The 23,288-nt window shown below is 46.2% G+C and overlaps 1 protein-coding gene across 1 annotated transcript in view; it reads left to right on the top strand.

The window, feature by feature from the left end:
* Positions 1–23,288, top strand: part of WHRN (whirlin) — a 132,463-nt gene that overhangs the window by 52,234 nt on the left and 56,941 nt on the right. Inside the window, exons 2-3 of the mRNA XM_084821455.1 lie at positions 917–1,132; positions 17,300–17,425. Of these exons, the coding sequence (XP_084677581.1) occupies positions 917–1,132; positions 17,300–17,425 (342 nt within the window). The remainder of the gene's footprint in view (positions 1–916; positions 1,133–17,299; positions 17,426–23,288) is intronic.

The following is a 23,288-nucleotide window of genomic DNA, read 5'->3' as shown; positions in this document are numbered from 1 at the left end:
GGGTTTATGAAATTTTCAGAGTGAACAGCTTGCATCCAGAAGACTGAGTGGAAGGAGAAAATGCACTGGGATCCTTCTGCAAACTCTTCCACAACCTAGCGGAAGACTTCTGACAGCACAGGGCTGGAAATGCAAGGATGAGGGTTGCGTTACCTTATGAGAAACTGTATGCGAACAAGGAAGCTGCACTCTGTACCGCAGCCTTACCTAACCTTGTGCCCTCCAGATGTTTTCAACCACAACTCCCAGCATTCCTGACCGTTGGCCATGCTGGCCAGGGCTGATGGGAGTTGAGGTCCAAAACATCTAGACAGCACCGAATTGTGGAAGGCTGCTGTAGCATATAGGCACAAGAAGAAAGAGACATTGTCTACTTCATTGGTCCACTGAGCTCAGTATTGTCTACACTGACAGGCAGTGGTTCTCCAGGGTTTCAGACATGGTTCTTTCCCAGCTTTGCTTCTTCAGGCAAAGCAGGGGCTCTACCACTGAGCTATGGCCTGTTCTCAGATCAGGAACATATGAAGCTTCTTGATACTATGTTAGACCTTCATTGGTCCATCTAGCCAAATATGGTCTATATCAGGGACAGGCAACCTGGTGCCCTCTGGATGATTTGGACTATAACTCCCATAAGCCTGAGATAGCAGGGCCAATGGTCAAGCATTATGGACTGCATCAACCAGCAGCAACTCTCTGGGGTCGTAGACACAAGTCCCTTTCCCAGCCCTCTCAGGTGACACCCTTAGAGCTGGTTATGCAGGAGACTGAACCTGGGAACTCTAGTATGCAAAGCCCCTGCTCCACCACCACACTACAGGTTTGACTGGCATCTAGCTTCCGTTTCAGTTGGCTGGCTCTCACTTTCTTGCTGATGTGGTCCTCTGGCATCAATGTCTTTCTCCACATCTCTTAGGCCCTCAAGGGCTCCAAGAAGCTGAACCTGTCAGTCCACTCAGTGGGGCGCATCCCTGGCGGCTATGTTACCAATCACATCTACACATGGGTGGATCCCCAGGGCCGGAGCATCTCTCCTCCAACAGGCCTGCCGCAGCACCAGAGCAGCTCCCTGCGTGAGGACAGCGAGAAAAGGAGCCACCTCCAGCTTCTGCAGGAAGGAGATGAGAAAAAGGTGAGTGCTGCGGAGACTGGGGGGGATGCATGCAGAGCACCACTGGACCACTGTAGAGCACCTGTTTCTAGTACGATACGTCATTAATCATCAATCATCAATAATTAACAGGATGCACAGAGTGCCAGTTGCTCTGTGTTGCACCATCCATATGACCTTGCTTGCATGCTCAGGTTATCACCTGAGACGCCAGGTCTAGGGTGGGCCTTCCACCCTCAAGTTGCTGCTGGACTACAACTCCCATCATCCATGACTGACTGGGGCTGGTGGGATTTGTAGTCCAAGGAGATCTGGAGGGCCGCAACTTCCCCAGCCCTGCCCTACCCTACACCAGGGGCTGCTGTCATTGGAAGTGAAGTTGTTGACCCTGTAGCTGTCAAGCAATCCCAGGCTCAAGAGCACAGTGTGTTGTTATGGGGTCGGCTACCTCTCCTGCTGCATCGCTGGCAGCAGAGTTTCCCCCTTAGAGACAGCTGGGGTCTATAGGATCCCTGGGACAGACTACTTCTAAACCACATCTGCGCAAGGCCCTCTCTCCCTTTGGAATCAGTCCCTGAAGAAATAAGACATGCCACAAGGCAGTTCCTGTTAATGGTGTCATTGGGATACATTTGGAATACATATTTGTTCAGCACATACTGCTCCCCTCCATTATAAATTGCACGCCATCCTCCCTCCCCCCACAAAAATCCTTCTTTGGCTCAGATTATGGTTCAAGCTGGTGTGCCTCCTTTATGCGCTCTTGAATACTGCAACCATGACAGCTGAGTGCTTCTAATGGACTTAGGTGCTTGGATACTACATGTCCCAGGTGCTCCTTGTGCCTGGGATACTTGCTCAGCTGTGTCCCAGACTCAAGGAGCCCTGGGAGTCCATGTCATTTCTAGCATACTGGATCTCAAGCATGGACTCGGGAGTCTTGGGAAACTATGTTTCCTAGGCACCCTGGAACCCGGGATGCTGCTATGGTAGTGTTCTAGGCACCAGGAAGGCATTTGAACAGAGGCCTCTAGCAAGGTCTTCTCACCACTGCTGCTGTCTCCCCAGCATTGACACCAGGGGCAGGGCAAGAGGGGCACAGGGCAGGGTTTAGGGCAGGGGGTGGGCAGGCAAATGTGGCCCTTGGACTAATTTCAAAAGCTCTCTGCGAGAGACCAGTTCAGACATCTGTCATTCCCCTGGCAGTCTGTTGAGTAGAGAGGAGAGGAGAAAGAAGAGGAGAGGGGAGAGATGGTTGGCCCTGACAGATTACCCCTGAGGGAAGGTGGTCTTGGCAGGAAAAAAAAAGAAGTTGTTCCCTATCTCTGGTTTAGGGCTGCAGAGCTCACCTGGGGGCTTCCAGGAGTGGAGTGGGCTCATTTGGACCCCGTAGAATCCTGACAACATCATAACTGGGAGCACAATGGCTGTGAATTCAGTGTTTTGTTTTGTTTCCAAAATGAGCTGTTTTGAGGGAGGGAGAAAAATGCCTGAGCTGAACTCAGTGTTGCTGTTTTCAAAATGAGCTGTTTCCTATTTTGGGAGTGGGGGGGGAGTGTTCATTTGCCAAGCCCACCTCTTAATCGAGCTGCAGGGAGTTTGCCCATCCCTAGTTCTCATGTTTGTCTAGCTGAGAAAAGGGTGGCAATGGGCCCAGGCTGAAAACTCCTGCATTAAAATGGACGTTTTCCTTTGTGCTGGAGAATGCATCCTTCACCAAACACATCCAGGTCGGTCTCTCTCTCTCTCTCTCTCTCTCTCTCTTTCTCTCTCTCTCTGTTCTTCCCTACAAAGGAGAGGCAGCTCAGAACAACAAAGCTCAGAATCATTGAGAGATGTTTGGTTGTTTTTAGATTAGTCTACTGTTTAACAGAACCCTGGCCATGCTCTTCTCTGATGACATAAAAAAAGAGATCCCTTTGTCTCTTCTCTTTTTTAAAAAAATCTCTGTCAGAGCTTGAAATGCAAACACATCAATGTGCCATCACCCATTCCAAAATAATAATAATAATAATAATAATAATAATAATAATAGGAGGAGGAGGAGGAGGAGGAGGAGGAGGAGGAGGACACTGTGGTCTTCTGGTTAAAAATGTGGGGCTTATTCCAAGGCAAAGCAGGAGTTCATTTTCCTAGAAAGGAAGTGCTTTCTTGCTTGCATGGGCTAATATCCAACATAAGTCCTACTTAGAGTAGACCCATTGAAATGACTGGGATCTAGTTAGTCATAACTAACTTAAGTCCCATTCATTTCAATGGGTCTACTCTAAGTAGGGCTTACACTGGATTTTACCCCTGGTTATATAACTAGCTCAAATTTCTCAGAAGACCACCTTGCAGATTTCTCTCCAAAGATGCTCCTCTTCATCCCTGATTCTTCCTTGCAGCAGCAGCAGCAGCAAAAAATTAGGAAAAGAGAAGGAAGCTGTCCTAATGGTGAGCTGCATCCTTGCAAAACTGTTGAAGAATTTTGGGAGGCTGTTTGAGCACAGCTCTAGTAATATCCTGATCAAGGCTTCTTGAAAATGGGAGTCATTTCTCAGCCTTTGGCACCCAGTATATAGACCCCATTGCAAGGATAGACTGAATTTCAACAGTACTCTGATGACCATTTAATCATCCACTTTTCCTCCCACCTTCCCTCCCTCCCTCTGACTCTCTGTCACACATACCACATTACATTATAGCCATGAATGAGCTCTTATTGATTTGTTTGCTTTCAGTGGCTTGGTAAATTCTGAGCAAAGGTTTTAGAAATGTCAGTGATATTTCCTTCCACTGCAGTCATGTCCCACACTGGAAGAAGGTATCGAGCATTTTTTATTCTGCCTGGGGAAGTGAACTATTTGACTGACTCATACCTAACAATGGAGCAAGGAAGACTCAAAGCTGAATAACATGTTGAAAAATATCACCTTTTGTAGTATAGCCCTCCCAGAACAGATCCCTTGCATAATTTCAAAAAGCACACCTTGCACCTCAGATGAAAGACAGGGATGGAAATCTTCCTTGTATGCTATCTTTCCACAGGCAGGGTTTGTTTGATTTACAGAGTTGCCCAAGAGTAGGTATACAGTATAGTTTATTTGCATTTATTGCATTTATTGCATTGTTTATTACATTTACATTTGTTTAACACTGTTTAATCTCATAAGTGCTCGAAATGTATTCCATCAACGTTGCAACTTTCCTACAACATGTCCTACAACACCTTCACTGGACAGTGCACCCCCCACTGTGACACCTGGCTGGTTCAGTTGAGATGTGATAGTCAAATGAGAATTTCCATCTGCCCAATACACACAGTTATGCCTGTTCATGTGGCCTGACAACTTGAAAGAAGCCTCATCTGACTAGATTATCTTATCAAGAAGGTCTGGTTCATTAGAGATTTGGTTATGCCTCCTCTCACAGAATTGCAACCGACTGTCTGGGTCATCCTCCAGAAGACCAGGTAACAGTCTTGGACGGTACGGCTTCAATTTCAATTTACGCATTAAGCGTTGCAAGGACGTTGTAGGTATGGATAGCTGCTTAGACGCACGTCGTGTGGACTTTTCTGGACTGTTCACAAATGTCAGAGCAACTGTCATCTCATTTTCCTCTGTCATAGACGTCCTAGGATGTCCAGATTTCGGTGCATTAGCCACTGCACCTGTTGCTTCAAATTTATCTCTAATATGATAAATTGTCAGACGTATTGGTGGAGGAGTGTCAGATGCTTTTTGGCGTGCTGTGCGCACCCGCTCGGCATTTTCAGTCTTCCAGTACTGCTTTAGAATCCACTTTCTTTGTTCTTGACTCAAGTTTGCTGCCATCATTCACAATATCAGTAAAAAAAAAAATCAAAACAACTACCTACTTGAGGGCCTCAGTCCCCTCACTCTCTACACTTAACTGATTTAACTGTCACTCCCTGTCACTCCCTCTCCCCAGCTGTCATTCTGACTCCACCCACTCTTCTTCTACTCACACATTCTGTCCCCCTCCCATCAACATTCTAAACAACTGTATACCTACTTTTGGGCCACTTGGTATATTGATGTAGAGATCCCCCACATGCATTCTGAAGTGGTATAGTTCAAGGAAGGCTGTACTATGTAATAGCATTAACTGATCACAGCCCCCAGGGCTCATCCAGATGGCAGCATTCTCCCAGAGGGGTTTATAGGTTTTAACACTGAACCAGAAGCAGTAGAAGAGAAATGGTTAAAACACGGAGATACCGAGTTGCTAGGGAAGGATAGATTCCACAGCAGTCACTGTTTCACCTGTACATTTGGGCTAGCAATGATAAGCACAGAGCTCGTTTTGGTCTGCATGGAGCTGGGGTAGCCTTTATATGAAAGCACCCTCTAATTCAACCATCCTCCAAACCTGGTGCCCTTCATAGAATCATAGAATAGTAGGGTTGGAAGGGGCCTACAAGGCCCTCGAGTCCAACCCCCTGCTCAATGCAGTAATCCAAGTCAGAGCATCCCTGACAGATGGCTGTCCAGCCTTGTCTTGAAGGCCTCCAGTGTGGGAGAGCCCACCACCTCCCCACGTAATTGGTTCCATTGTCGTATGGCTGTTACAGTCAGGACGTTTTTGCTGATGTTCAGCCGGAATCTGGCTTCCTGTGACTTGAGCCCATTATTCCATGTCCTGCACTCTGGGATGATCAAGAAGAGATCCTGGCCTTCTTCTCTGTGACAACTTTTCAAGTCCTTGAAGAGCGCTATCCTGTCTCCCCTCAGTCTTCTCTTCTCAAGGCTAAACATGCCCAGTTCTTTCAGTCTCTCTTCATAGGGCTTTGTTTCCAGTCCCCTGATCTTATTTGTTGCCCTCCTCTGAACTGTCGGACTGGAATTCCCAGCATTCTCAGCCATGATGGGAGTTGCAGTCAAACATATCCGAAGGGCACCAGGTTGGGGAAGGATGCTCCATCTGAAGGGCTCTCCAGTCCAAGTCCATTTTAAAGATAAAGAAACCTAAGAAGGGAGAATGCTTGGAGTGGCCTATTGAGAGCACCCAGATAGCAGACTGACCAGCAACCCTGGTGTCACCTGACTTTATGGACCAGGAGCATTCTGGGCTGTTATGTGAGCATCCCAGCTAGAACGGCCTGCTGTTCCATCATCCAATCAGCAGCCCCAGTGGCTCAGAGAGACAGTGGCTGCAGTACAATGCTACTGATTCGAGACCACAGTGCCTGACACCAGCAATGATGCAGAGCACCTGTGTAATACCACAGAAGTCTCTGCTTTGGGATGAGGAGTATGAAGCAGTACTTAGGCAATTGTGGGGAATACGCATGTGCAACAGCATGCAGCCTTTGGGTCAGCAATGCGAAAACCGCATATCTCACCGGGACTGCCCAAAACACGCAACTTCGGCATGCTGGCAGGTGGGAATAGTGGAACAGGTTGTTTTGCACGAGTGCAAAGAATCTAACATTTCAAAGTTGTTATTTTTTTAAAAAAAAAAAACACCCTCAAAGCTATATGCTTGAAAATGATGATTGTATATATCAAGACATCTGGGCCTCGCTCGTTCATGGGAGCATCAAAATGCAGACCAGATTTCATCTTTCTAGCTCTCGTATAAGCACATTAACAGTTTTGACACTTAGTCATGTACTTAGGCAAGTGTTAGATAGGAGAAATCCAGGGCACGTGTCGTTCGAGTTACTTGATCGCCAGAAAAAGACTGGAAACACGGCTTTGGTTGAATGATGTTTTTGCAAAACTTGGGGACATGACGCCTCCCTCACCATAGGGTATTCCAGAAGCCAAATCACTCCGATGACAGAACAGAAGGATCTGCATGCTCCCCTTTTCCACACTTATTCATTCATCCAAAGATAATTTTAACTTGCCTTTGGGGGCACTCTGCCCTCACAAGGCAGTTTAAATAAAGGTTTAAAGCACACAAAAATAACAATTACAATGAGCAGAGCAATCTTAACCACAAAATGTAAGGTACTGTTGGGTTCATGCCAGCAGGGCAGAAGGAGAGGGGTATTTTTCTTCCCACCACCACCACTTTCTTCTCTGATCCATCCTTCCTTCCTTCCTTCCTTCCTTCCTTCCTTCACTTTTTCTCTCCCCTTGGTTCCAGCGGGAGACAAAATAAGCATGTCAGCTCCAAGACTCCATTTCCATTCCAGGGACATGTCAGTGTTTGGACCCAAAGCTTCCCTCTCTGCCTGCAGTCCTCCATCTCCACACTGAAGAGAGAGATTTGCTAAATCCTATGGCCCATGCATAGGACCATAGGTCCCATAGCTCGACCTTAGGGGAGCTGGGGGTGGCGACGGCCGACAGGAAGCTCTGGCGTGGGCTGGTCCATGAAGTCATGAAGAGTCAGAAGAGACTGAACGAATAAACAACAACATGGCCCATGCAGCACCCTCCTGGGGACCATCGGATTGCATTAACCATTAATTTTAAAAACATGAATTTGAAACCACCAGCAGCTAAAATGCTTCAAGCAGTTTAATCAAATCAAAAGCAGACTAGATTTGCAGGGAGGGTTAAAAAGAGTTTTCAGGGTTTTCCTTAAAAACCAGTCGTGACAAAGCCATACATATTTCCTTGGGAGGGAGTTCAAAAAGTGTGGAGTGCTGGTGATTCCAGTTCCGGAGGGGCTGTGATTCCGTTCAGGATTTTAGTTCCCACCAGCTGAAACTCTAACAGTGCTATCCAAGGTGCTGAACCCTATCCTCAAAATGGGTTTAGCACCTTGTTGTTGTTGTTCAGTCGTTCAGTCGTGTCCGACTCTTCGTGACCCCATGGACCATAGCACGCCAGGCCTTCCTGTCCTGCGCTCTCTCCTGGAGCATGCTTAAGTTTTAGCACCTTGGATAGCACCATTAGAGTTTTGGCTGGTGGTAACTAAAAACCTGAACGGAATCACAGCCTCTCTGGAACTGGAGCCACCAGCCACCACTGGAGCCACCCCTGAGAAGCCCCTGTACACACTTTCCTCCAACCTGATAGCTCTTGCCAGTGGGCCAAAATGCAGAGCCACAGAAGCCTATCTCAGTGCTCAGCCATGCTCAAAGAGACACAAGCGGTCCTTTAGAGAACCTGGTCCCAACCCATTAAACGATGTCAACCAGGGTTAGATTTGATGAGCAGGCTATTGCATTAACAGCCTGGACAATAGGGGAAGCCACACATATGACAGAGTGGAGGGATGGATTTCCATTCCTGTGTTTAGCAACCCACCACCAGCCACCTGCCCTCCCAGCCAGAAGAAGTGGGGCAGGGGATGCTGCACCGCCATCGTTGCCAGCACCAGGGGTATCTGTGCCACCTCGCTTTAGGCAGCAACATGGCTGGGCCTGGGGCTGGCTACACCAGTTTCTGGGGAACATGGGTGAGGTGGGGGCGCTGTTGTGCTCATGCTTGTGGGTGTCCCATGGGCAGCTGGTTGGCCACTGTGTGAACAGAATGCTGGACTAGATGGACCCTTGGTCTGATCCAGCAGGGCTCTTCGTAGGTCCTTATGAGAGAGATCTATTGGCAGCCAGGACAGGATGCAGGACTCAAGCTTGATTTAAAAGTATAAAATCAAAGGCAATTTCAAAAATTATTTTTTAATGGAGCTGGAAGGTTGCCTTTCATCAGCATTCAGAGCAGGGAAAAAGGCCTTGGAGGCAGCCAAAGTTTCTCAGCTGACACTGCTCAGTGAAGTATTAATACCAAGGTGGGCTTGGTTTTGTCAAGCCACAAACCAGCCTTGTTTTGCTGCTTTTGATTGCTACCACAAAAGACACCAGCAGGAGAGTGGCCCAGCAAGAGAACCAAAACATGAGCACAAAATGCAGGAGATTTGAGTCAGTTCCCCAACTATTGCCCTCTAGGGAGAAAGCTCAATGCCGCACTCACAACATGCATCTAAGAGATGGTGGTTCCCTCTTTGTTCTCAGTGTCCCATCCTGCACCACCACCCCTTTCTCCTTGTCATGCCAGTTCTTTAAATTATCCCATGCCTCTGAATTCCATTTTATCCAGCTGTCCTGCTGAGAGGTCCAATACTATCCCAACGCACTTCTGACTTCCTCAGCATGGTTAGAATGGGGCTCTCCCTACCCCATACAGTTTTGACACCTAATCAACTGTTGAATCCATGGAAGCATCCTCCCTCCCTCCCTCCCTCCCTCCCTCCCTCCCTCCCTCTTTCTTTCTTTCTTTCTTTCTTTCTTCTGCTTTTAATTGCACAAAGCATCTTGAAATTAACAAAGACACTTTCAAATAAGTTCTTGAAGAGGAGACTGGGGAGGAGTCTGGGATTCAAGCTGAGAGACAAGGGAAGGGCAACAAAATGCAAAACAGCCCAGCAGTTGAAGGTAGGGTGATTGATCTAATTAGGTTTATGTACTGCTCTATTCCAAGGCCTCAGCGTGCGTCACACAAATCATATCATGAATTATCTGCATCCCCATCCATCCGAAAAACCTTCTATCCTATATTTCAAGTCAAATAGGCCCCCACAGGGCCAGCCTAACCAATAGACAGAATGAGCCCCCACCCAAGCCCACCTTCAGGCAGCTGCTTTGGTATGTCATGAAAGGGCAGCAAATCATTAATGATCAAATACCGCCCCATATGTGGAACTCCCTGCCTCAAGAGGTCACATCATTCTTCCCCAACATGGCAGACTTTAGATGTTTTGGCCTTCAGCTCCCATCAGCCCAAGGCAATATGTCCAATGATCAGGAATGCTGGGAGTTGACTGCACTGTGTGAAAAGATTTTTCTCACACAGTGCACAGTCAAACTATGGAATTCACATCCACAAGATGTAGTGTTGTCTGGCAACCTGGGTGGCTTTAAAGGAGGATTAGACACATTTATGGAGGATGAGGTTAAAAATGGCTATTTATTTATTATTTATTTATTTATTTCTATACCACCCAATAGCCAAAGCTCTGGGCAGTTCACAAAAATTAAAACCAAAGAGTGCTGAATAAAACAATACAAAATATATAAAACTTTAAAACTATAAAACTTTAAAACCACAGTAAACAATAAAACCAGAATAAAACCTAGCAGCAGTGTAGGGATTTAAAATACAGATTTAAAACAGCAAAGCTAAAAGTCTAAAGAGCTCAAATGCTAAAATGCCCGGGAAAATTAAAAAAAAAGTATTCATCTGGCGCTGGAAAGAATACAATGTAGGTGCCAGGTGAACCTCATTAGGGAGCTCATTCCACAACCTGGGTGCCACAGCAGAAAAGGCCCTCCTCCTAGTAGCCACCCGCCTCGCTTCCTTTGGCAGTGGCTCACGGAGAAGGGCTGCTGAGGATGGTCTTAAGGTCCAGGCAGGCACATATGGAAGGAGGCGATCCTTCAGATAACCTGGCCCCAAGCCATTAAGGGCTTTGAATGTTAATACCAGCACTTCGAATTTGGTCCAGAAGTGGACTGGCAGCCAGTGCAGCTGGAAAGTACTGGCATAATATGAGCTCATTGGCCAGCCCTTCGTAGTGACTTGTAGCCTAGTCTCATAGGCTACTAGTCATGGGAGCTAAATATTACCTCCAGGGTCAGAGGCAGTATGTTTCTCACACCAGTTGCTGGGGACCACGAGTGGGGGTGGGTGCGGGCATTGCACTCAGGTTCTGCATATGGGCTTCTCATGTGGACATCTGGTTGGCCACTGTGGGAACAGAATGCCTTTGTTCTGATCCAACATGGCTCTTATGTTCTTTTCTTTTATGTTTATTTTTGTACGGTTTGGAGAATTTAGTAAAATTAAACTTGGAGGACAATTTAGTAAAATTTGGGATATCTTTATATCATCTGTCCATCTATCTATGTATCTATCATCTGGCTTTATATCATCTATCTATCTATCTATCTATCTATCATCTACCTACCTACCTACCTACCTACCCATCCATCCATCTATCATCTACCTACCTACCTACCTATCTATCTATGACGTGTATAATAAAATCATGGTTCTCCATGCAGCTATGTACCCAGTTATGTGATAACATGGCAGGGAAAGGAGCACAGGGAACCAATCATAATGCATTAGCTCTGCAGAAAACTGTAATGGTTTTCAAGGAAGCGGGTGGCAGCGGGAGTCACACAAACATTCACAGACTATTCAGCAATTTCAAAATGAGGACATTTTGCATTGAACATTAAATCTCATGAAGATTTCCTAGCAGTCTGTGTAGAATTTAATCTCAGAGCTGAATACATCAGCGGCACGATTCATGGTCAGAATCATTGACAGAAATGTTCCCTCCATCCATCCTTTCTAGGATGGTATCTGTTGCCTCGTTTCACAGGTGTACTTAGGTGAGAGTGTTAAATCTTGCAAGGCAGGTGTTAAATGGAAGTGTCAGCTGCTGCTGGGGATGGGGGGAGTATACTCCCACCCCACCCCATGAGCTAGAAGGAATGTTTCTGGAATCTGTTAGCATCTGCTCTGGCCCTCCATCCCTCATCACTTTCTGAATCCATCGGCCATGAGCAAATCTTTGTATCCTATGCTGGGGATCTCGCATTGGGAGCCATGGTGTTCAGCTGCTGATTGATTATCCCCCCCCCCTATCACCAGGGCTGTACTATTGATCAGGGAGAGAACTGCAGGCATTTCACACCTGTCCAGGATTTTCTGGGTCTTGGAAATCATGTGATCTCAGAAAGCCGATCCCTGACCACTGCTAACTACAAAACTCCCAGATCAGCACCACTCCCTTAGTCTGGACAGCTCAACCTTGAGAGAGGCCACCAGACTACACCTCTGCACTGCCAGCCTAACCATGCATATTCCTGCCTGCCTGCCTGCCACAGGTACCTATTGGTAGAGGAAGTGCGCTGCAATGGTTGGAGTGTTGGCTTAAAGCAAGGAGATCTACACTGTCAGATTATCAGTTTTGCTATCTGCCACTTGCCTGGGTACTGCATGTACTTACTGGTAGAGCTAGCAGCTAGAGTGCTAGACCGAGACTGTGGAGACATAGATTCAGGGGCACCTGATGACTTCAGTTCCAGAGGGGCTGTGATTCCACTCAGGGTTTTACTTAATACCAGCCAAAACCCTAATGGCACTATCCAAAGTGCTGAACAGCACTATCCAAAGTGCTGAACCCATTCAGCAGATGGGGTTCAGCACCTTTGATAGCACCGTTAGAGTTTTGGCTGGCGGTAAGAAAAACCCTGAATGGAAACACCGCCAGTCTGGAACTGGAGTCACCAGCCACTGCTGCCTAGATTCAGATGTGTGCTGCCTGATTACCTATGTGCCTGGCTGCCACCTGCCTCACACTTGCCTGCCTGCCTCACACAGGTACCTACTGACAGGAGCAGTGTGGTATAGCGGCTAGTGCAGCCTTCATCAACCTGGTTCCCTCCAGATGTGTTGGATTACAACTCTGATCATCCCCAGTTAGACTGACTCCCCTGACCCCTGCCCCCCCTCTCTCTCCCCCTAACCTGCCTGAAATAATTGTTGTGAGGATAAAATGAGAGGGCAGAAAGCCTCTCTCTGCTTGGAGAAAGGGACCCCAAAGACATCAGGGAGAGGCCCACCTCCTGGCATCATCTGGCCCCCAGGCTGGAACATTTCTCCCAACCCTGAGATACAGCATCCTGAGCTCTTGGGAAGAAGGGGAGAGCCATTGGCTCTGAGCACCTGAGACCTTATTAGACATGACAACACCTGTGTCGCCAACATGAATTCTTGGATGTCGGAGAAGTCCAGAATGGGTTCAAATGAGTTTGGATTTATATGAATCCAGCCTATGGATTCTGCAGTGGATGGCTTTTTCCACATCATGTGGATTCTGCACATTTGTGGACCAGTTTTTCACTTTGGGGAAAAGATTTGCACTAATGCCCATTGGCACTAATGTTCATTAGTCCATTAGCACAACTGTGCATTAGTACTAATGTGCACTTGTGCAAATGTGCTAATGCACACTAGTTAACTAATGTACATTTGCACATTTGCACAAGTGCACATTGTGCGAATGTGATTTTACACAAATGAGAATTTGCACTGATGCAAATGCACACACAAAGAATGAAATTCTGGTTTTAAAAAGTCCGATTCTCTCAGTGAGTGGACAACAAAATGAAATATGCTTGACAATCTGCAAAACATGGATGGAACAAATTGAACAAAATCTGTACAACTCTAATTACCACCAATATAGCTTTCCCTCTGAATGGCATAATTTCACCATTAATAAGATCAGAAGTAGCACAGGCATTGAGAAAAGAAAGCATCTCTCCAAAATCAAATCTTTTTACCTCTTCTTCAACTTATCTGCAACTTCAGTTCTGCTATAATGTCTACTGGCTGTGAAACTCCCTAATTAATATGGGATTAATGCACTTCTGTCCCCAGTTTAGCAATAAAGGGTGTCTGTCTCCGTGGTTGCGAGCCTCCTGGAAAAGGTTTCATAATTCTTCCATCCATTTTGCTCAGATAATTGCTCCCCAGCCTAAGGAGAAATAAATTCACTCCTTCGGTTATCTGATTCCTCTGAGCGCCTCGGCTTGGAGCCCACAGACGCGTTTTGTCAATAAGGCATATGCCGTAATATTTAAAGGAGGGGGAGGGAGTTTTTCTCAGTGTCTGCCAAAGCTGTACCAAGCTGGAATTTTAATCGAAATCAGATCTGTGCCTTGGGCTTTCTCTCGAGAGCCTTTGGTATATTAATTTGACTGCAAAAGGCAATTAAAGTATTTGTCATCCCAGCTGGGACTGCAGTCCCCGCATGTCATGATGGAGGACTTGGGAGTTCAGCGACACATATTTGTACTTTAAGTGGAAGACTCAGTTGCTTGAACTACCCTCTGGAGCAGCTTTCCCCAACCTGGTACCCTCCAGATGTTTGGGATGTTAACTCCCATCAGCCCCAGACAGCATGGCAAGTGGGCAGGGATGCTGGGAGTTGTAGTCCAAAACATATGGAGGGTGCCAGCTGGGGAAAGGCTGCTCAACAATTAAGTATGGTTTGCTTACTCATCCTCAGAGCTCTGATTCAAGCAGGTAAATGTCTGAAGGAAATATGACAAGGGAGTGTGCCTGATAGAAATGTAAGAACTGCCTGGAGAGGGTGGAGAAAATAGTTCTCTCCTTCTCTTTCCTTCTTGAAACAGTAGGAGCCATTCTACACTTGCATAGCAGCAAAGTCAGAATTACAGTCCAGTATATCCAGGATGGCTGATAAGAGGAATCAGTTTCCTTCCCTTATTGAGAGCCAGTGTGGTGTAGTGGTGGGAGCTGGGAGATCCAGGTTCTAGTCCCCACTCAGCCGTGGAAGCTCACTGGGTGACTTTGGGCCAGTCACAGACTCTCAGCCCAACCTACCTCACAGGGCTGTTGTTGTGAGGCTAAAATGGAGAGGAGGGGGATCATGTACTTCTGCAAACCATGGGGTTCCCCCAAGCATTCCCAGAACTCCGTCCTGTGTGAGGCGGATTCTGTTTCGGCTACGTAAAGAGTGGCACTGAGAGAAATGAGATTACAATTCATTTGGACAGCCATCTGCCAGGGATACTCTGACTTGGATTCCTGCATTGGGTAGGGGGTTAGACTCAATGGTCTTGTAGACCCCTTCCAACCCTACTGTTCTATGATTCTGTGATTCATGTATTGCTTGCACTGGCTACCTATATGCTTCCAAGCTCAATTCAAGGTGCTGGTAACTTATAAAGCCCTACATGGCTTGGGACCACAATACCTGATGACATGCCTCTCCCAAAACAAACCTTCCTGTACTCTCCATTCAGCATCTAAGGTCCTCCTCCAGGTGCCTCCTCTGAAGGAAGCTTGGAAGGCGGCAACAAGGGAGAGGACTTTCTCAGTGGTGGCCCCTCATCTGTGGAATGAGCTCCCCGACAAGGCCCACCTGGCACGAACATTGTTTGGGTGTCTCTTTTCCCAGGCATTTGGCAGTACGTGCTGAGTTTTAATCAGTCCTGGATGTGCCTTATGTTATGGTTGACTGTTCAAAGTTGTTTTTAGTTTGTGTATACTGTCTGTGTGCTTTTATGTAAATGGCTTTTAAACTTTGTATGTTGTATTTAATAAGTTAATTGATGATGATGACGACGATGATGATAATAATAATGTATAGGATGATTCTTATTTAGATTTCATGTACCCTCACTCTGCAGAGTTTCAAGGGGGCAGGAATAGGTTGCCCAGTGCTGCCCAGTCTCTGTGGATTTCTTGACAATGCTCCATAGCATCTTTTCCCATTTCTTATATACATGATGGTCCTATATTTGGGGGAGATGCTTCCTGAATCATTCATCTCTCCCCCTCTCCCTCTGCTCAGCTGCCTCCCTTTTCCTCTTAGATTAGGAACAGCTCTGCCTAGCGACTGCCTGAAGCATCCAGTGTTTTGATTCCTGCCGCCCTTCCCACCTTGGCTTCCAACTTCAAGGATCCTTTAATGCTGTTATCCTTTGTTGTTTTGTTCAAGGGGGTCCTTGAGGGTCACCTGTGTAGCTACGGCTTCTTTCTCAAGTCTCTGGCTATGAACCGGCTCGGGGAGGAAGGGAAGATGGGGTCAGGTTGCTGCTTACATCAAAACTTGGCATTTTCTTTTTTGTCTGTGATGACAGGTGTTAACACAAGAACAGGTCCTAGAGAACCAGAGTTGGAATAAATCAGAGTGGCATGGATTTTTCTCATTCTGCTTTGCTCTTCTCATGCTGACTTTGCACTTTGCAAAGCACCCTGCACACTTGCGCCATGTGGGGTGACCTATCAGCAGTGGAGTCTGGTGGCTCCGATGTCAGTGAGGCCATGAATCCGCTCCGGGTTTCAGTCAGAACCAGTCAGAACTCTAAAGGAGCTCTCCAAGCTGCGAAGTAATGCACATTCCCATCTAAAAAGGGGGGATAAGATAATTAAGTCCAGAAAGGGGCCCCCATAAGACCATTATGTTCCGAGTCTAAAATTGCCTAAGTAATTTACCTAACACAATTATGCTTGGGTTATCATGCTTCTCCGAAACTTGTGACACAGTTCTCTGATCAAGGCATGCAAATAAAAACGCACCCCCAATATGTTAGGCAATATTGCACACAAGAGGAAAGGTGCTTGCAAAAAATGTGTTTATTCAGGGAAATTGTGTACAGAAATGCATATGCCGGGATGAGGTGGCCAAACTTGTGCTTGAAAAAAATGTGACTGCTAGAGAAAGCAAAACTTCTTTACATGGCAATGTGCATTATTTCATTCCCTTCAAATGGTCTTATGGGCAGGGGCTTTTTAGATGGTAATGTGTATTTCTGCACTTCAAAATATGAAAAAAACAGGCCTACTGAATTTGGGAGGTGTATCAATCTGGAGACCTGATCCACTCAGGGTCCAATTAGAACAGATTCTGGATGAAACAAGACCACTTGTCTAAAAGAATGAATACATTGATTGAATACATGGTTGTAATATGGAGGCAGAATATACACAGTAAATACAGGAGAAAGCTTACATACTCCCCTACATTCAAAATCCCCTCAATGGGTGCTTCCCCTACAGTTTCTGGGCAGGTGGGCACCCTTCCTCCTCCCAAAGTGAGATCAAAGAGCAAACCAGCCTGATGGGTTTTATAGGTGTCTCTCCTCAGTTCCAGAAACTGTCAGGAGAATCAGAGGCTGGGAAATAAATCACTCCTCTCTCAAAAGAAGGGGGACCTCTCCTTCAGTTTCTCACGGGATTATGAAACAACATCCTTAAGAGGCCAATGACTCTTGTTCCCCCTCTCTGACTCCCTAATATGCTGTGTGCAAAGAAGAAATCGACTTCTAGCATGGCCACAAAAAATGCCCAATATACAGGGCTATACAGGTCTCTGTGCACTACAAACGGTGTATCAGATGCTGTGGGAGTTCACACCTGACTCCTTGCCCTTGTTCCAAAACCAAAACCAGTTCAGGAGGCCCCCTGCTTATTCTGCTGAAGGTGTCCTAGACACCTGCCCCAAGTCCTTGCCCGAATGAGACACTGCATTTAGGCCCCCAAAGAAGCATTTCTCTCTCCCTCTCCCTCTGTCTAATTAAACAGAGTAATGAAACCTTATGTAAGGGCGGTCTCTGAATCTTGGTTGTGTGATCAAGACATCACCCAAATCCCAGGGTCTGAACAAGTCACTTCCCTGCAAAGAAATGTGTGCAAGCTGATGGGAGCTCTAAACTTAATCCTTTCTTTCTTGGCACAGGTGAACCTAGTACTGGATGAAGGGCGGTCTCTGGGCCTCATGATCCGAGGAGGAGCTGAATACGCTCTTGGGATTTACATCACGGGGGTAGACAAGGGTTCTGAAGCAGAAAGCACTGGGTTGAAGGTGAGCTCTCTTGTAGTGGAAACTCTTTCCACCTTGTAGTGGAAACTCTGGGACTTAGATGGCACGCAGCAATCTTGCTACGGGTTCTGGCTGCTGTACAATGACCATGTTATGCAGTGGTAGACTCCTCTATGTCTTCTTGGAAAAGAGAGTTAATGTTGGATTAGGGTTACTGGGGATCTGCACTGTTGGTTTCTCTCCTTCCTATTTGTTGTCACCGGAATTATGGCTAGCTAGGTGGCCAAGTCAAATGTAAACCAATAGGGACTAGTGAACTCCACTGACGAGTCCTGGGTATAGTAGCTGCATCACTCCCTCTATTTCCAGTGTCCCGAGGTGAGTGCCAGTTGCATATGTTGCCAAAACAGCACCACCCACACAGAAGATGAGGGTGTTGGCAGGCACAGGGGGATCTCAAGGTTTGCACAGCCTCTGTTTGGCCTGCCTCTAGTAACTGGCTATACGTGTACCTGTGAATCAGTACTGGGGATTGGGGGGGGGGACTTGCAAGTGGACGGAAAGAACCAAAAGCCCCCCAAAGCACTGGTGCACGAGTTCTAGAACTGATTTTAATAATTCTTCCAAGTTAAAACGGAATTCGGGAGAAGTAAAAGCACAGAGCACACCCAAAGAACATACTAGAATGGAACAAGTGGGATCCTGCAACAAAATGTGGCAGTATGAAGTGCTGCTGTTCAGGATCCCAGCATCTCCATTATATTCATCCTCCCCCAGTTTTCTGCCCCCCATCAGCAGTTTTCTGTTTTCCTCCCCACGCGCCCACTCCTCCTTGGCCAGGGAGACTGGTGGGTCCAATGTCAGTGGGGCAGTGAATCCACTCCAGGTTTCAGTCAGAACCAGTAAGAACTCTAAAGGAGCTCTCCAAAGTGCAAAGTTCTGACTGAAACCCAGAGCAGATTCACCGCCCCACTAACATCAGAGCCACCAGCCTCCACTGTATATATATGGCAAATATGCAAAGCAGCTTGGGTAGCTCTTAAGAGTTCTGACTGGTTCTGACTGAAACCCGGAGCAGATTTTCCACCCCACTGACATCGCAGCCACCAGCCTCCATTGCTCCTTGGATTGTTCCAAGGACGTCCGCCACCCCTGCCACCTTTTTACCTAAAGACTTTCCCCCCTAAAGATTTTATTAGTTTTCCAAAACAAGATTAAACAAATCAACAGAAAGAGAGGAAGAGAGACAGAAAGAAAGAATAAAAAGAAAGAAACCTCAGTATGTTTCTTTCTTTTTATTCTTTCTTTTGTTCTGTCTCTCTTCCTCTCTTTCTGTTTAGATAAGTAGATTTAAATCTACTTATTGACAGAGAGTCATACATTTAACATCCATCCATCTTTTCCCTTTGCCTCACAACCCAAAATATGGGTGAGATCCATATGCTGCTTGGAGTTTTTCTTTCTCATTCTTCACCACAATAGATTAAATTTAGTCTTTTTTCCATAGTCTGAGGAAAGACTTTGACACACGCTGCTGTTTATGTCCTTGAATAGTATATAATATCCTGCCATATTTTATAAAAGTCAGATGTTTAGCTAGTTTCAGTTGGTACATCAAGTTTTCTGCCATGGCTATTTACCACAGTTCCATATATCAAAACTTCAATGTTAGAATTTCTACAGTTTTCCAATGTTTACCTATGGCTCTTTGGGCTGCCATCAGCATGAACACAATTAAAGGAGCAATCCTAGGCACGTTTAGATGGAAAAAAATCTTACAACTCCCAGCATGACCCAGCTAGCCATGTTGGCTGGGGCATGCTGGGAGTTGTAGGACATTTTTATATCTAAACATGCATAGGATTGTGCTCTAAGTTCTTGGATGTCACTTTGCATGTTGTTTTTCCCATATTGTTAATCCTGTCAGTGCTGATGTAACATGTATGGTTTGATATGTACCTGACTGGGCTGGTTCACCCTCCCCCCGATGCACAAGTGTGTGTTCTTCCTAAAGATTTTTGGTACTCCTGAAAACCTTGGGGTCCCCCAAGCCCACTGATCCCTCCATTTTGGCATGGGTGGTTCCACTCTAACTACATCAGGAGCAGCTACGGATATACGGATTGTATAAAATCTGTTCCATCTGTGCTTCATGGGTTGTCAGGCACCTTTCATTCCATCATGCTCCCATCAATGGAACTGGGTTTTTTGTTTCCAAATTTGTGCAAATTTGCACCTGCAAAAATGAGCAAATCCCCCCAAGTGCGTATTTTCACACTTTAGCCTATGGGGGAAATGTACATTTTTTGGCTGGGTATTTCTATTTTGCGTATTGGTTCAAAATTTGGTAAAACTCGAAAGCTGGTCTGCAAGTCTACGGAATCCAGCGTACAGAGGAAAAGCCGGTGCACTGCAGCGCATGTGCTTTCATGGGCTGGACGCATGAAAATCTGAACTCATTTCATTCTGTTGAAGATTTCTCCAACATTCCTAGAAGAAGCACACAGATACTTTGCTGTTGGTATATATGATGGGGACAAGAGCTCCTCTGTATCTAATCCCCAGAGTTGGCTTCTTGTGAAGCCTCTCCCCTGGATTCAAAGCTGCCTGCCCGGAAGGTGTATCGACAGTCTCTGCCTGGCACATTTGTTGACAAGATTCTAAGAAGGATTAGCAGTGATGTGTGGAGCAGCCTCCATTCCATTCATTTCAGCCCAAATGTCATGACAATTTTCATGCAACAGAGCCAGAAAGTCATCAGATGCGTCGTCTCCTGAGCTCCCTTTCCCAAATCTTAAGGATGCTGACTTGAATTCAAACCTATTTTTAACTTGTAGCTGCTATCTTTATCTTCCATTTTTGATAATACCAAAATTGAATACAAAGAGAAAAAGTGGGGAGGACAGCTGGGGGGGGGGGTGTCACAAAGTGTTCTCACTACCCAATGGCACTTTTCTGTTTATTTCTTGATCCATGTCTACCTGACCCTTCTACTTCTTCATCTGCCTGAGAGGAAATTGCTTATTTCCTTCCTGGTCCACTCAGTTACCTGTCTTTGTAAAATGACAACCTGTCTGATGCAGGCAGCAGCACATTGGTTTCAGGGAAATGACAGAAAATTATAACTGCAGGCATATGAATAACATGACCTTCTATGAGCAATAGCTTTGACTGATCATTATATTAACCATTGTCTCCCCATCCATCTTTTCTTCTCCATATCAGAAAGGAGGGGGGACGGGAATTCATAAAGATTCTCTTGGTCTAATCTCTCTGACATCCTTTCCCAACCTGGTGCCCACCAGATGTTTTTGAGTACAAATCGCATCATCCTCAGCCAGCCTGGCCAATGGTTAGAGGTGATGGGAGTTGTTGTTCAAAACATCTGGAGGGTGCCAGGCTGAGGAGGGCTTCTCTATGCTCTCTCTCTCTCTCTCTCTCTCTCTTCTTCCACCTGCTCCCTTGAAGTGATTGAGGATGTCTTGCTGTTATGTACAATGCAAACAGTGCCAGAATATGGGTTGCTTTGCAAACTGGGGCTTCTGCTTCCAGATCTTTTATGCTGCTCTCCATCAAGTTATTTTCCTGATTGTCAACCTTGAGTGAATCTGTCCTGCAGCGATTTGTCTGCTGAACAACCTTGAACATCCAAGGGAGGTGGGCTGGATACCTTAGGGTGTGTCCTCGGACTATGGGTGGAGTTGACCAAGCTTTTTGGCCTTCACCATCACTCCACAGGAATGAAAACCTAGTTTTCTCCAATGTGGCCAACTTGTGGCTGAACTTTATTATTTCTAACAGCGGATATAGTTTGCAGGAGGTGAGTTGCAAGCAAGTCACTCATATAGCTCATGAATAAATGTTGCTGATGGAGAAGAGGAAACGGGGGAGGAGAAGCCAGGTTGAACGTTTTCAAATTAAGTTTGGTGGTAGAACATCTGCTTCACATGCAGAAGGTCTCTTAAGGTCAATGTCTGGCATCTCCAGGTAGGATCCTTGCCTGAAATGCTGCTAGAGATGTAACATTTCTGGAAATGTTGAAGCCATGGGGCGGGGGGAAATCCACCCCCCTCTGTTTCAGGGGTAAATTGGAAATTTGGAGGGGGGGAAAAGCAATACTTAGTTTTGGCACGGAAATAAAGAATGGAAAGAATAACTCTGCTGAGAATCTTACAGAGAGGATTAAAAAAAAAATTCCCCATGGCTTCATTATTGCCAGACATTTTACATCTCTAGTCTTTCTATAAAAGTGTTCTTATTACATAGTTTTTAGAAATCATTTTTTTGGGAGGCGGGGGGAGTAAAGGTTGGGTGACAGTATATAAACACCCTGTCCTAAATTCTTCAAGAAAATATTTCATAACCTAAACCTGTTCAATTTTCCCAGGTTTTTTTTTCCCCTAAGGGTCCTTGGAGAAAAAAAATGGGGAAAAATAGTCCCGTCCCCCCCGTATTTTCTGTTTTTTGTTTTGTTTTGTTTTTTTCCAGGGCCTTCACACCTCTATTGGCTGCCTGTCAGTGTGGACAATACTGCCCTAGATTGCATAAGGCACCTCTATATCTTCCTCAGACTGTTAGCTAAATTTGGTGTGGGCGGGAAACTGCCTTCTGTTTTTATTTTTATTTTTATGTTGAATTGGGGGCCAGGACTCACTAGCTGTTGACCCTTTTTATTCTTCTTCTCCTTACCCAGAATGCCCCAGAATGGCTTTCCTGCACCTGCATGTCGAAGGGAACAGTAGAGATGATGGGGTGGGATGGGATGCTCATCCTTCATGGCTGGTTTTGTCATTGAGGAACTCCCGCATTTCACGGAGCACAGACTGAACACCGCTCTGGCAGACTGCTTGTGTGCTTGCCTTTCTCTTTGCCTTACTTCCCACAGTGTCATTTGCTGACTGCAAACAATGCTTCCAAGGATGCACATGAGGGACAGTTCCTGCTGGGTAGCATGGGAGTTGTTGCTTTTCCATGTTCCCTGTGGGAAAAGGACAGATGGTGGGGGGGTTAGTTTCTGCAGCAGAGAGCCAGATCAAGATGTTACAGCACCTGGCTTGGCAGGAGGGAGGTGGGCAAAGGAGACTGTATGGTCCTGTCGAGCTGCTTTTCTGGCTCCTATTGCTGAGCAATTCATTCCTTAGACACACACTGAGTTCTCCTGTGTGTCTTCCCTCCCGGCACCCCTTCCCTCCCGGCACCCCTTCAGACAAGAAGGCCTCGCAAAGGGTTGGTGGAACTTTCTTGTGTTTGGGCCCCAGGAAAGTATAACGAGAACAGCAGCTCTTCTCTTTGGGAATGAAAGTGGATGGTGGAGGCTGGTGGCTCCGGTGTCAGTGGGGCGGTGAATCCTCTCCGGGTTTCACTGCGGACCAGTCAGAATGCTACAGGAGCTATCCAAGGTGTGGAGGCACCTTGGACAGCTCCTTTAGATTTCTGGCTGAAACCCAGATCAAATTGGCCGCCCCACTGACATCGGAGCCGACAGGCCCCCACTGAAAGTGGATCTCACAGGGCCTGAGTGGATCATTAGAAACCAAGGCAGCACTTTGCAGTCTGTCTCAGCTGTGCATTATTAATTGCTACAAGGCCTTTTATAGCATCGCACACTGCTTCGTGTCACTCCACGGCATGAAGTTGCAAAGCAGTGCGATTTCCGTGCTGGGTGGGTCAAAGCTAATGGGGATACCAAGTCTCCCAACACGTCCTCATCCTTTCTCCTTCCTCTCGCCATCCCTAGACCTCTTGTTACAAAAGGATAACAATGCAAAAAAAAAAAAAAATCTAAGGCAATTCATTGAAACTCCATAGCTGTCTTCTTTCCTTTTCTTTTCTTTAAAAAGAAACACACACACCATGAAAATGTAGCACTTCTTAACAGGAAAATGATTTAAAGATTTACAAGGGC

The sequence above is a fragment of the Heloderma suspectum genome, chromosome 14 (genome assembly GCF_057233095.1).
Source record: "Heloderma suspectum isolate Gila_16-S chromosome 14, 16-S_ref, whole genome shotgun sequence".
NCBI lineage: Eukaryota > Metazoa > Chordata > Lepidosauria > Squamata > Helodermatidae > Heloderma > Heloderma suspectum.
This window is presented reverse-complemented; position numbering and strand designations above follow the sequence as displayed.